The sequence below is a fragment of the Microcebus murinus genome, chromosome 5, assembly GCF_040939455.1.
Source record: "Microcebus murinus isolate Inina chromosome 5, M.murinus_Inina_mat1.0, whole genome shotgun sequence".
In the NCBI taxonomy this organism is placed as follows: Eukaryota; Metazoa; Chordata; class Mammalia; order Primates; family Cheirogaleidae; genus Microcebus; species Microcebus murinus.
Window position 1 is genome coordinate 329,156 of NC_134108.1, and position 13,482 is coordinate 342,637.

At 63.6% G+C, this 13,482-nt stretch overlaps 1 protein-coding gene across 3 annotated transcripts; it reads left to right on the top strand.

Annotated features, from left to right (window-relative positions):
* Positions 1–661: 661 nt before the first annotated feature.
* DLL1 (delta like canonical Notch ligand 1) lies at positions 662–9,041 on the top strand. 3 transcript variants are annotated; one of them, XM_020287325.2, is made up of 11 exons: positions 662–1,564; positions 1,862–2,158; positions 2,715–2,775; positions 3,024–3,281; positions 5,088–5,148; positions 5,552–5,682; positions 5,810–5,979; positions 6,089–6,305; positions 7,186–7,984; positions 8,161–8,278; positions 8,357–9,041. In XM_020287325.2, exons 1-11 carry the CDS (start codon positions 1,511–1,513, stop codon positions 8,360–8,362), a joined length of 2,172 nt encoding a protein of 723 aa, XP_020142914.2. In that variant the 5' UTR covers positions 662–1,510; the 3' UTR covers positions 8,363–9,041. The 3 variants fall into 3 exon arrangements, with proteins under 3 accessions (XP_020142914.2, XP_075858885.1, XP_075858886.1); XM_076002770.1 differs by having other exon boundaries at positions 7,186–8,278; positions 8,357–9,030; XM_076002771.1 differs by having other exon boundaries at positions 8,161–9,030.
* The last annotated feature ends 4,441 nt before the right edge of the window (positions 9,042–13,482 follow it).

Sequence of the window (13,482 nt, forward strand, 5' to 3'; positions counted from 1 at the left end):
GTCCGCCGACGACGCGGGACGCCGGAGTCCCTGGGGTCGCCCAGGCCCCGCCCCACACGCTCGATCTGCGCTCCTCGGGTCCAAGTCGCCACCCCAGGCCGGGAGGTGTATCCGCGTTGGACCTCCCCAAACTTCTCGAAACTGCTGCTGCACTCTCGCCCCGCTCTGCCCGCCGCTTTCCTACCGTGCCCCCCGGCCCCCGCCTCCGCTCCCGGAGACTCCTTAGAAGGAGCCTGCCATGAAGAGGGGCGCCCCCCCCCAGAACTCGGGCCTCGAACTTCGTTCCCCACCCCACCCCAACCCCGCCCTCCCCAAGCCCCCGGGGCCCGGCCGGCGCGAGGAGACCAGGCCGCGGCGCCCGGCCCGAGAGTCGTGGAGGCCGGCCCAGCCGCACAAGTCGGGGCGCTCGCGGCGGGCCGGAGGCGCAGCGCCCCGCGCGCTGCCGTGGGTTCCGCGAGTCTGCGGCCGGGCGAGCGCGGAGGGCCGGGCGGCGGGAGCCCCGGCAGCAGAGGGGACTCTCGCGGCGAAGGTTTTGCAGGAATGTAAATGAGCGCGTTTGTGTTGTGAGGAAGGAAGGCGGGCGGGGGGCGGGGGCAGGGAAGCACTGGGGGCGGGGAGGGTGGGGGCGGGGAGGAGGGTTGCACATTTTACAGCTCACTGACCATTTGGCGATCCATTGAGAGGAGGGTTTGGAAAAGTGGCTCCTTTGTGACAGCTCTCGCCAGATTGGGGGGCTGCTCATTTGCATCTCATTAGCCATGCGGGCGGCCGGCTGGATATAAGGGCGGCAGGCGCCGGCGAGAGCCAGACCTCGGCGCGCACCCGCGGGGATCCGGCGCGGCCGGGGCAGGCGCCGCGAGAGCACGGGCCGCGGGCGCACGCCTCCCCACGACCGGCCTCTCCGCGCCGTTTACTGGGTGGCCTTGTCTGGACTCGTCGGCAAGACGCGGGTCTCTGCGGTGGCGCAGGAGGCAGGAGTCCAGGGTGCTCCGGAACGACCCGGCCGCGATTCGCAGGGGCGCGCCGCGACAGCCGCCGCCGCCGACAGTCCCTCCGCGCGCCCGCCGGGGCCGGGATTATCGCCTCGCCGTGGGATTTCCACACCGCTCCGGTCGGCCTCGGGAAGGAACCGCGGCGGCTCTCTCGGGAATTAAGCTGAATATCTGGGCTCTCTCTTCCTCGCGCTCTCCCGTCTCCGAGAAAAAGCTTGAGACAAAACCAGGAAATCGATGACCCTTACCTACCGTGGACTGGAAGAAAGGGGAGGAAAACCGAAAGCTGCCGCTCCGGAGCCGCGGGCAGCCGTGCCAGGCCGGACGCGGAGAGCCGCAGCCTCCGAAGGCGCCGGGGCCGGCCCTTAGACAAGGGAGTCCTGGTTCCCCAGCTGGGAGCAGAGCGGACCACTTTTCTGCCCACGCGCCGCGGGCACGTTTGTCCTCCTCGCACTCCCTGCGGCCTCGGGAAGGGAGAAAGGGGAGCCCCAGCGAGCAGGCGCGTGCAGCGGGGCACCATGGGCCGTCGGTGCGCGCTGGCCCTCGCCGTGGTCTCGGCCCTGCTGTGTCAGGTAGGCTGTCAGGTGGGTTGCGGGGGTCCTCGGAGACCCGGCGGGTCAGACGGGGAATCCAGGGCCCAGGACCCGCGTGGGGCTGGAGCGCGGGACGGACCGTGCAGACTGCCGGCCCGAAGGCGAACGCTGGATGCGTTGACCCGAGCGCCAGCACCGCTGCCGCGCTCTCGGCCGGCGGCTCGTAGGGGTCCCGCGGCGCCGCGGTGCGCTGGGTCCCCGAGCCCGGACCCGCAGGGCCCCCACGGCCCTCGCCACGGCCGACCGCGTCCTCACGCCCCCGCCCTCCCCGCGCAGGTCTGGAGCTCAGGGGTGTTCGAGCTGAAGCTGCAGGAGTTCGTCAACAGGAAAGGTCTGCTGGGGAACCGCAGCTGCTGCCGCGGGGGCGCCGGGCCCCCGCCGTGCGCCTGCAGGACCTTCTTCCGCGTGTGCCTCAAGCACTACCAGGCCAGCGTGTCCCCCGAGCCGCCCTGCACCTACGGCAGCGCCGTCACGCCGGTGCTGGGCGTCGACTCCTTCAGCCTGCCCGACGGCGCGGGCGCCGACCCCACCTTCAGCAACCCCATCCGCTTCCCCTTCGGCTTCACCTGGCCGGTGAGCGCTCACCTGCGCGCGCCGGGGCGGGCCTGGGCGGAGGCGGGGCGGGCGGCGAGCCGGGTGGCAGCTCGGGCGCGTGCGAGGCGGCGCGGGGAGGGCCGGGCCGGGAGGCCCCGCGATGCGCGTGTGGGCGCCTGCGGCGTCGATACGGCGCGCGGAAGGACCCAGCCAGCGGCGAGAGGTGACAGCCCAGGGGGTCAGGAGGCGAGGTCGAGAGCTGGAATCGCTTTCAAACCTGGGAGGGCTGCGTATCCAGCCTCCGAACCTGCTCCGGGCCCAGTGGGGCCCTTCGCGCGCCTGCTGTGCAGCTCCTCTTGCGGGTGACAGCCCGCGGCTTCCCCACCCCCAGCCTGCGGCCTCTCTTGTTTATAGAAACGCAATATCCTGTACTACAGGCTGAAAAAACACGCCAGGAAACCACTCTTTAACAAGTCCTTCCACTTGAGAGCGCGCGCAGGCAGGAGACTGCCCAGGCCGCCCCCAGACGCGCCTGGCCTTGGCGTCTTAACCCTGCCTTTATGGTTTGTCTTCTGTCCCCTCCGCCTCCTCCCAGGGCACCTTCTCTCTGATCATTGAAGCTCTCCACACAGATTCTCCGGATGACCTTGCAACAGGTAAACACAAAACCTCCAGACTGACAACTGCTTCCCCCAGCTCATGCGTATTTGGCTTTGGCCCCAGGCGCAACCAACTCTGATGCCCATCACTCTGCTCCTGCCCTAGAAAGTTCCGGGGGATCCTCGGCCCCCTCGGGCCATGAGCCTGGGCCCACTGTCCCTGTCCCCAGAGGGTCTCCATCAGAACCAACTTTCCCACATCTTTCCCACAGAATCTTTCCCACAGAAAAGCATCTTTCCCACAGAAAATCCAGAAAGGCTCATCAGCCGCCTGGCCACCCAGAGGCACCTGACTGTGGGAGAGGAGTGGTCCCAGGACCTGCACAGCAGTGGCCGGGCGGACCTCAAGTACTCCTACCGCTTTGTGTGCGACGAGCACTACTACGGGGAAGGCTGCTCCGTCTTCTGCCGCCCCCGGGACGATGCCTTCGGCCACTTCACCTGCGGGGAGCGTGGGGAGAAAGTGTGCAACCCAGGCTGGAAGGGCCCCTACTGCACAGAACGTGAGTCCCCGGCCCTGTGTCCACACGCGCAGGCATCCACGGATCCCGGTGTTTAGCTAACGGGGATGTGGAGATGTCCTGTTGGGGAAACTGAGGCCCAGAGAGCAGAAGTGACTTGCTAATGTCTCATAGCTAGCCAGGGGCAGGGTTGGGGTCAACTCAGAGGTTTTAGCATCCAAGGCAGTGCATATCCACCATAGGAAGCTGCCTTTCTTCATCGGGGAGGATTTGGGAGACGGGGCCAGGGGTCAGGAAGTACAGCCAGTACCACCCAAGGGGCGGGGAGGAAGGAAGGGAGGAACAGAGCGTGAGTCTAGGGCATGCTCTCAACCAGAGTTCTCTCCTTGGGAAGCGCCCCGTGCCGTCCAGAGCTGGTGTGCGTAAGCTCTTGGGAGCAAGCGTGTTGCCACGCATTCCCCGTGACGCACACTGCGTGTGCTGTCCGCAGGCGAGGCTTCCACTCGGGTGGTCGGTGCACACACAGGGGGGCGTGTTGGGCTTGGGCTGGGTCTGCAGGCCCCGTCTGGGTGGTTGCCCATGCAGCACCTGTCTGGAAAAGAAATGTCTTTGCCTCAGTGACGTAGGCTCCGCCTGCCCGATGAGGTTTTGATGTGTCATAATTCCGCAGCAGGCAGGGCCACCAGAGCAGGGCTGAGGGGCTGGTGGGGACCCTCCCCCGGCCTCTGACTCCTCTGGACCTTAGGAGCCTCTCTCTAGCTCACAGGGGCACCACCTGCCTGCCCGGCCACCCCAGCCCATTGGTACCAGATTTCAGGGGGCGGGTAGGTCCTGGGGCTGCCCAGAAACCCCAGTGAACTCTCATTCTCTGGCCCTGGGACAGGCCAAGCGTGGATCATTCTCCTTGAGGCCCAGAGCCTCTGTGGGTAGGGTGCAGCTCCTCAGCGATTTGTGCCTGGGGTGAGGCTGGGTCTCCACGTCCAGTGGGGCCTCAGTGTCTTTGTTTGTTGCCTGGCCTCCCAAGTCTCAAGGACCCACTGAGCTCCTTCTAAGCTCCGCCTTGGCCCAAGCTGGTTCTGTTTTCTTGAAAACTTGTGGAGCTGCTCGTTAATGAGTTTCGTAACCGGCAGAGTGAGCCAGCTCAAAGCCTCAGCCCACTGCCCCCGACCCCCGAGGGTGCCTCTGGCCGCTGCTGCCCCCCTCGCCTCCCCCTCCTTGTCCTGGGTGTGGGGAAGCCAGAAACTTAAACTTTTTTCTCCTTATTTAAACACTGGAGCCTCTCCCAGCCCCCAGGCTGCGCGTGCCGTAGATTAGATCTCTCCAGGGATAGGCGGCAGGACTCGCCTGCCCCCATTGGCGGAAAGGGCCTGTGTGTGTGTGTGTGTGTGTGTGTGTACACGCGAGGGGTGTGTGTGGGGGGTGGGGACACGGGGGCGGGGGGGGGGGGAGGCCGCATTGTTGCGCCGGGGCAGCTGCTGGGGAGGCCGGACAATAGAGCAGCTGTCTGCCCTGGCACCCTGCACACCAGCTGTCCACTCTTATCTGCACACACACTTTCTGGGATATTAAGAGGTGGAGCTTTGTGCAGAGAATTGGGAAGTGGGGGAGGAGGCGGGGAAGACTTCTGACCCTCTCTTGGAAGAAAGGGGGACGGGTGGGGGTGGGGGCTTCCGAGAGCCCTTTGTCCCTGAGCGCTGTGTTAAGAAGAATGCCGGTCCCAAGGCCAGGGGAGTTGCTGGGCAGGGAGCTCAGCCGGCAGGTTCTGTCCCAGCCCCACGGCCGGGAGCCCTCCTGCACAGGGTGGACCTAGGGGGGCTCCACCGGACCTGGCTTCTCCTTTGCTTGCAGCCATCTGCCTGCCCGGGTGTGACGAGCAGCACGGGTTTTGTGACAAGCCGGGGGAATGCAAGTAAGTCTGCAAAAGTTGTTTTTTTTGTTCTGCCTTTTCTCGTGGTCCTTTTACACCTGGCGTGTTTGTAAGGCATCCCTAGGTGATCGTCTGAAAACTCCAGCAAGATGAGTTGGGCAGGGGGCCGTTATTTTGGCGTTTTCTACCTAATAAGCATTTGGCAGCGTGTGAGGTTGTGGGTCTGTCATTCGCCTGAGCTCCTTGATGGTTATGGGAGTCTACAGAGGGCAGTTTAGGTCAGAACCTTGGGGGGACCCAGGCGTCAGTGTGTGTTGGAGCTCCCCAGGGGATCCGGCTCTGCCTCGCTGGTGCTGCGGGAAGGTGGTTTCTAGCTGTGAGAATGTCCCGTTGCGAATCCAGTGGCCGGCAGCACCCACCTGACTCTGCTGCGCTCTTCTCCAAGGTGCAGAGTGGGCTGGCAAGGCCGGTACTGCGACGAGTGCATCCGGTACCCGGGCTGTCTCCACGGCACCTGCCAGCAGCCCTGGCAGTGCAACTGCCAGGAAGGCTGGGGGGGCCTTTTCTGCAACCAGGGTAAGCCTCCCCCCACCCCAGCTGCCCCATCCCCTTCCACAGCAGCCCTGGCCTTCCCTGCAAAAGCAATCTCCCTGCATTTGACACTGTGCTTCCTGCCTCCTGTTCCTGTCTCCACCCCTCGCAGACCTGAACTACTGCACACACCACAAGCCCTGTAAAAACGGGGCCACCTGCACCAACACAGGCCAGGGAAGCTACACCTGCTCGTGTCGGCCTGGGTACACAGGTGCCACCTGCGAGCTGGAGATCGACGAGTGTGACACCAGCCCTTGCAAGAGTGGGGGCAGCTGCACGGTGAGCTCGGGCGCCGGGGTCTCGCTCTGGAGCTGGGCTCCTGTGTCACGTGGAGAGGGGCTCCAGGGACGCCTCTGGCAGGACTGTCCTGACCTTCTCTGTCACATAGGATCTTGAGAACAGCTATTCCTGTACCTGCCCGCCTGGCTTCTACGGCAAAATCTGCGAGCTGAGTGCCATGACCTGTGCTGACGGCCCCTGCTTCAACGGGGGCCGGTGCTCGGACGGCCCCGACGGAGGGTACACCTGCCGCTGCCCCGTGGGCTACTCTGGCTTCAACTGTGAGAAGAAGATTGATCACTGCAGCTCTTCGCCCTGCTCTAACGGTAAGGGGTGGCGGGTCACGTGGTCGGCGCTGAGAGCACTTGGGGAGCACTTGCGTCTGCGTCAGAACATGTCGCCCTGGCGTTTACGGAGCCCTTTCATCCAGACAGTCGGGAATTCTCCATGGAAACTTACCTTTGCGTCTGGACTGTCCCAGAGCAAGGAGGCGGGCAGGCGTGTGTGTTCTCGTGTTGTGCAGGGAGGTGAAATGGCGTCTCTGGCCACGCGTTTCTGGGTGTCCGAGACTGCCCACAACACAGTTGTGCTCACGGGCCACCTGGCCACGTGCTCTGGAGGAAAGCTTGGCTCTGTGCTGTCACCTGGCGTGGCCGCCTGGCGTGGCACAATGTCGGGAACAGTCCGAGGACTGAGAGCCTCCTGCCCCGGCCAGGGCCCACAGGAACGCACAGCGAGGAGGCTGGCCCAGCCCGGCTGGGACGTTCTGGAATGGTCCCTTTTGCTCTCTCTCTCTGCCTTCCTCTGTCCTTCCTTCCCTCTCTGTTTTCAAACCCTGCTCCTCTCACCACCTGTGACTGCGGGCATGTTGTCTTCTATAAGCCTCAGTTTCCCCATCAGCAACCCGGGCCTAGTGGCGTGAGCCTGTGGCTGCCCCACGGTGCATGGAAAGGTAGCTGGGAATGAGCCAGGAGCAGTGTTAGTGTTTCTGGCTAGTGGAGCTAGAGCCAGACGCCCCGTCCACCCTGCATTGGAGCCGCGGAGCACGTGGTCTTGAGCTGTGGCTGTCAGGCCACAGGCTGCCTCGGATCGCGTTCCTATCACTGGTTTCCATGGTAACAGACACCCGTGCGTCAGAGTGACTTTCTGATGACCAGACTCCCGGGAGGCGGCGTGTGACTCCTTGTCTCCCGTCCTGTGTTCCAGGCGCCAAGTGCGTGGACCTCGGGGACGCCTACGTGTGCCGCTGCCCGGCCGGCTTCTCCGGGCGGCACTGCGACGCCAACGTGGATGACTGCGCCTCCTCGCCGTGCGCGCACGGGGGCACCTGCCGGGACGGCGTCAACGAGTACTCCTGCACCTGCCCGCCCGGCTACACGGGCAGGAACTGCAGCGCCCCGGTCAGCAGGTGCGAGCACGCGCCCTGCCACAACGGGGCCACGTGCCACGAGAGGGGCCGCCGCTACGTGTGCGAGTGTGCGCGCGGCTACGGCGGCCCCAACTGCCAGTTCCTGCTCCCCGAGCCGCCGCCGGGGCCCGTGGTGGTGGACCTCACCGAGAAGCTGGAGGCCCGCGCCGGGCCGTTCCCCTGGGTGGCCGTGTGCGCCGGCGCCGTGCTGGTGCTCGTGCTGCTGCTGGGCTGCGCCGCCGTGGGCGTGTGCGTCCGGCTGCGGCTGCAGAAGCGCCGGCCCCCCGCGGAGCCCTGCCGGGGGGAGGCGGAGACCATGAACAACCTGGCCAACTGCCAGCGCGAGAAGGACATCGCGGTCAGCGTCATCGGCGCCACGCAGATCAAGAACACCAACAAGAAGGCGGACTTCGGCGGGGACCCCGGCGCCGACAGGGGCGGCTTCAAGGCGCGCTACCCCGCGGTGGACTATAACCTCGTGCAGGACCTCAAGGGCGAGGCCGCCGCCGCCCGGGACGCGCACGGCAGGCGCGACGCCAAGGGCCAGCCCCAGAGCCCCTCGGGCGAGGACAAGCGGACCCCGGCCTCACTCAGGGGGTGCGTGCCGCGGCGGCCGGGGAGCTCGGGAAGGCCCCCCGGGAAGGCGCCCGGCGTTTGGGGGTGCTGCGCTGTCGAGAGGGGCCGCCTGGGGGTGTCCTCAGCAAGCTCCGGTCATTGCCCGTCCGAGAGCGGTTTCCCACGTTCACCCTGGTTTTCTCTGATTTTCCTTTCAGCGGGGAAGCACCCGAGAGGAGGAGGCCGGACCCCGGGTACTCGGCGCCGGCGGACACCAAGTACCAGTCGGTGTACGTCCTGTCCGAGGGGAAGGACGAGTGCGTCATAGCGACCGAGGTCAGTGCGCGCCCGGCCCGGGGCGGGAGGGTTCCGCGGGGGCCGCGCTGACTCCCCGCCTGTCCCGCCGCCCCGCAGGTGTAACATGGAAGCGACATGGCAAGATTCCCGTTTCTCTTAAACACATGAAATTCCAAGGATATATGCCCCAACGAATGCTGCTGAGAGAGGAGAGGGAGGCCCTCCGTGGACTGCTGCTGAGACACTGAATTCAGAGCGAGCTGGTTCTCTTCCTGAAGTCAGCGAAGGCGCGCGCTCGGGGCTCGGGCCTGCGCCACCGCCTTCGCGACGTCTCCATTGCACTATGGACAGTTGCTTTTAGAAGAATATATATTTAAGTGAGTGGACTGGGGTGCGCGTGAGAGCATGCACTGCCTGGAGTGTGTATCCGGATTCCCGTGAGCCAGTCTTGTCTTGAACTAGAAACACAGACACTGCCTTGATCGTCCTTTTTTGATACTGAGATGTGTTTTTTTTTTTCTAGATGAAAAAGAAAAAAAAATGTGTTATTTTTTTGGATCTGTAAAAATATTTTTCACGATATCTGTAAAGCTTGAGTATTTTGTGATGTTCGTTTTGTTTTTTTATAATTTAAATTTTGGTAAATATGTACAAAGGCACTTCGGGTCTATGTGACTATATTTTTTTGTATATAAATGTATTTATGGAATATTGTGCAAATGTTATTTGAGGTTTTTTTACTGTTTTGTTAATGAAGAAATTCCCTCTTAAAGTATTTTTCCAGAATAAATTTTATGAACGAAACCGGCAGGCTCCGCGTTGCTCTGAGGGGCCTCGTCCTCGCTCGCCAGGTCATGCGGCTGGGCTTCTCTCTGCCAGAGTCCTTGCCTGGCTTCCTGGATCTGTGAGGAGCAACTTCCCTTGATCCTCTGCCTCTACCCACGAGCCGCAGCCGCCCGGGGCCACGGGCCGACAGCGGGCACGTGGAGAAGCAGCCTTGCTCTGTGTCCCTGCGGGCGGCCCAGCCACAGGCTTCTCCACGCCGTGGCCGGGGTCCTGAGGGATTCGGGGGGTGGCCGCTTGCCTTCTGAGCCGTATTTTTTTAAAGGACTGGAGCAGAGCCTCATCTGGGACCAAATGCCCACCAGGCACCTCTATGTCGCCATGGCAAAGGGTTTTCTTCTTAGGGTGATACTTACTCCTGCGTTTGTTTGTGAGTTTATTCTACTTAAGTTTTAGAGAGTCAGTTGCTTCCCAAAGCTGCCGCGGTGGTGGTGGGGTGGGGGGCTGACGGCACAGTCACAGCGGCACTCGGGGCACTCGGGCCAGGCCACGCCCACCACTCCCGAGTCATCTCAGCCCTGCGTGGCTCCCCGCGGTGGGTGGCACGCTGTCCTGCCCGCACAGGTGGGCAGGCAGAGGCCGGGACGTGCATCACTCGCTCGGGGCTCTTGAGTGGTGGGGCCGACCTTCAGACGGAGCCGTCCGACCCCAGGCCCAGCTTAAGGATTAATCGTCATTTGGGCGACAGACAGCAAGTCCTGGGACCTGTCGGCCCCTTTCCGGTGCCTGCTGCAGATCGTGGGCCCCTCAGACGACGGCCACGTGGCCCCGGCTGCTCGTTTCCGGGAACGGGGCTGGGGCGGGGGAGGACGGGGGCTTCCTGCACCGTCCTGGCCCCAGCGAGACGGGAACAGCTGCCTCGTGCCTCCCCAGGCAACACTCTCGTCTTCGTACGTGGGGATGGACACGCCAGGGTGCGCGAGGACCGGCGCCTACAGGACTCGACAGCCCATCAGACCGAGCGCCACACGGAAGCCCAGGAACACCCGCTGGTTCTCCTGTCCTGGGACCCCCTCAGAAATGGCTCCAAGGCAACAGCTCCTCACGCGGTGGGCTCAGTCTGCTCGGAGAGGTCAGTGGCGGAGCCGACGGGAGTCGGGGACGTGGGCCTCAGCCCCTCTGTCCTCAGCCCCCTCTGCGTCCTGCCGGAGTGCTGAGCATGTTCTGGAAGGGCTGCGGCCGTCTTGGTGTTCCTCGTAGGAGCCGGTGGCACGCGGCGAGCGGGCAGGCCGGCCCCGGAAAGCCCAGCTCCACCCCTGCTTGGAGTACGACGATTTAGTGGAGCTGTCGTTGCTAATACCGGTCACAAGATCGCCACTAATGGCTTCCCTTTCACCTGGACGTTGTCTGGCTTAGCTTATAAACCCAGCGGCTCATCTGCTTCCAAGAATGAGTGACCTGCTGGGCTCCATGAAAGAGCCTTAAACGACCTAAAGATGACTTCGCTTCCATCTTCTCCAACCTTCCTGTAAAATCGGGGGATAAGTTTGCCTTTCGTCTGGGCGAGTGCAGTGGCTTACGGAGCAAACGGGTGACTTACAGCTGCCAGCTGTGGACCCCAGGCCTCCGGCACCCGGCCCCGCCAACGCTGGCTTCTCCATCTGAGCACGGACGGTCCCTCCACTCCAGGGTTGATGCCACCTGCGTGGGACTCTGAGAAACTGACAGCAGCCGTCAGAGAGCAGACAGGCACAGCCGGCTGGGATTCACACACCGGACACGCTCAGCCTTTGGTGGGTTCTCCGGGCCCACGTTGGTTTTCTCTCCCAGGACGTTGCAAGGAGCAATAAACACACTTAGAGCCGTGAGGTGAACAGCAGGCCCTGCGGCAGGAGTGACCTGGCCGTGCTCGGCATCTCCGAGCTCCGAGAAGGGCCGAGGCAGCGGGAGACAGGCAGGACCGGAGCCGGGGGCAGGACGGGGGCTGCGGACCCTCCCCACGGACCCCACTTCCCCAGTCGGCTCCCTGGGACCGCACGCAGGGGGAGGGGAGGCTCACGTGCTCGCCTTAGATTTTGTCCCTTTCACTTTCCATTTGGACATAAGTGTGGACTTCCGGAAATGTTGCAAGAACACCACAAAGAATCCTGTTATTAGACAGCTGTGCAGTGTTGGTTTTCTAACTCCGCCACCCCCCCAGGCTGAGCCTGCCCGGCCCGTGGCAGAGCAGACCCCGATTACCTTTCGTTCAGGGGTCGTGGCTGGCGCCTGGCAGGCACGTGGCCCAGACGTGGGCGTGGCTTCTGCTCCTTGCTCTGCGGCCTGGCCCTGCTCTCTGACCGGGCCCAGGCGTGTGCACACCCAGCCCCGGGACTGGCACGTCCCCAGGGGCCCTGGCACCTCTGGTGGGGATTGGCAGCAGCTGCACCTTCAGTGCAGCATGTGCATCTGCGACCTTCCAAGCAGTGTGCAGTTGCCCAGAGGGAGATGGGTGACCCGTCTCTGCACACGCAGGCAAGATGCGTGTGCTCCACGTTCAGTTGTGCACGTCAAACACAGGCCCACAGCGCTGGTGATGAAGTGTCTTTGCCAAGAAAATTGGGCCTGAATCTGATTACGCCGCCCGGCCCGGCTCCAGCTGCACACGCTCGGGGCCGGGTGCCTTTGCCGGCGCGGGCAGCAGCTCTGCAGGCCCAGCGTGACGGGAGGCGGCTGCAGATGAAGGGGACTTGCGCGTGTCCATCGGCCGCCGTGGCTGGACCCGGTCCCCGTTTCAGGCGGTTAGAAACATGTATGAACCAACTGGAGAAATGTAAACACCGAGCCAGGCGTTTTAATGATTTCAAAGTATACTTGTTACATTTTTTTAGATGTGCTATGTCGTTACTGTTACGTTAAACCAAAAAAGAGTCCTTAGCTTTTAGAGAAAAATTATGAGATATTTATGGGTGGAACAATATGAGGACTGGGATTTGCTTCGAGACAGCCCCTTGGGTGGCACGTGGTGGCACGTGGTGGCACGTGGTGGCACGTGGTGGGGTGGGGACAGTGTGAGACCTGATGGCTGCTGGGGCCGGCAGCGGGGGCGGGGGGCAGTTCTGGGGGGCAGTTCTGCTGTCCTTCCCGCCTCTGTGCATGTTGGAGAGTTGCCAGGAGCAACAGCATGAAGATGAATCATGCAACGAACGTATGCACACACGAGCGCACACGTGCACGTGAGACGTGACTTGCCGGCGTGCATGTGACGCTGCGTCTGTACACGGCAGGATGGATTTTAGGGAGGTCTTCTGGCTCTGCACATGAGACATGTCCGAGGAGAAATCTCTCGAGACCAAACTAAGGAGTTGGGTAGCAATTCTGAGTCAAGAACTCGGCGCGAGCGAGTCTTGGGTTCCAAGGCGGACGGGCACGTGCTGGCCATGTCATGGGCGGCCGTCGGCTCTGCCAGGCCTGTGGGGGGACGTGAGGGTCCCGTTCTCCTTGGGGACAGAAGGCGCTTCTCAGAGCACCGAGCTCAGCCCCGCTCTGCTAGAACCGGCCGAGGCTCCTGGGCACCCGAGGCACAGAGTTGGAGGCCCTGACTCGGCCTCCCAGGGCCCTGCACTGTCCGGCTCCCGAGTCCCCATCAGCCTCGTTTTATGTTATTGTCCCCACGGGTCCCCCGGCCGGTCGTACCTGCCCAGCTCCACGACCTCCCAGTGGTCCTCCTCTGCTGGGGACGCTGTGCTCTGCTGCCACCGGCCACCCCTCCACCGACGCCCGCCCCCCGAGAGGCCGCTGGGCCCAGGCGAGGCCACCTGCCTGGCACGGTGCCCGTGCAGCCTGCCGTGTGGCCGGCATGCGGTGCAGTCACTTGTCCAGGGTGTGCGAGTCCGGGAGGCGCCACCTCGAAAGGTGGGGCCGCTGGCTTTCCCTCAGCCCGGCAACCCAACCCCACTCAGCGCCGGCGAGCACAAGCCCTCGGCCCGCGTGAGCCATGATCTGAGAGCACGCACACACACGCGGCACACTGGAGCGTGAAAGGGTTTACTCTGGTGTCTGGGCTTGTCCATGCCACTGGCAGTTCTGAGTCGGAGCCTGAAGCCAAGCGGGGAGCGTATCTGATGGGTGACCATGGCATTTTGTTTCCACTCGAGCGACTGGTCACCTGGACGCAGCCCAGTGCACGGGGCCGTGCCTGGCGTCCAGCAGACAAGGCAGACCGGCCAGCCACTCTCGGTCCGCGGGGGTTACAGGAAAGGTGCAGGGAGGCGAACGATCTTCCCGGAGAGCGGTGACTGTCAGGAAGGGTCGTGTCTCGAACTTGAGGACTCGCACAGCGAGCCACACGTGTGGGGCCGAGTGTAGCGTCCTCGGAAAACACTTCGAAACGGGGGTGGGGGGCGGTTGTCACCTGGAAGCAAGGCGGACGCCGTGCCCGAAGAGGACATGTGTCCGTGCAGAGCGCTCGCGTTTCCATT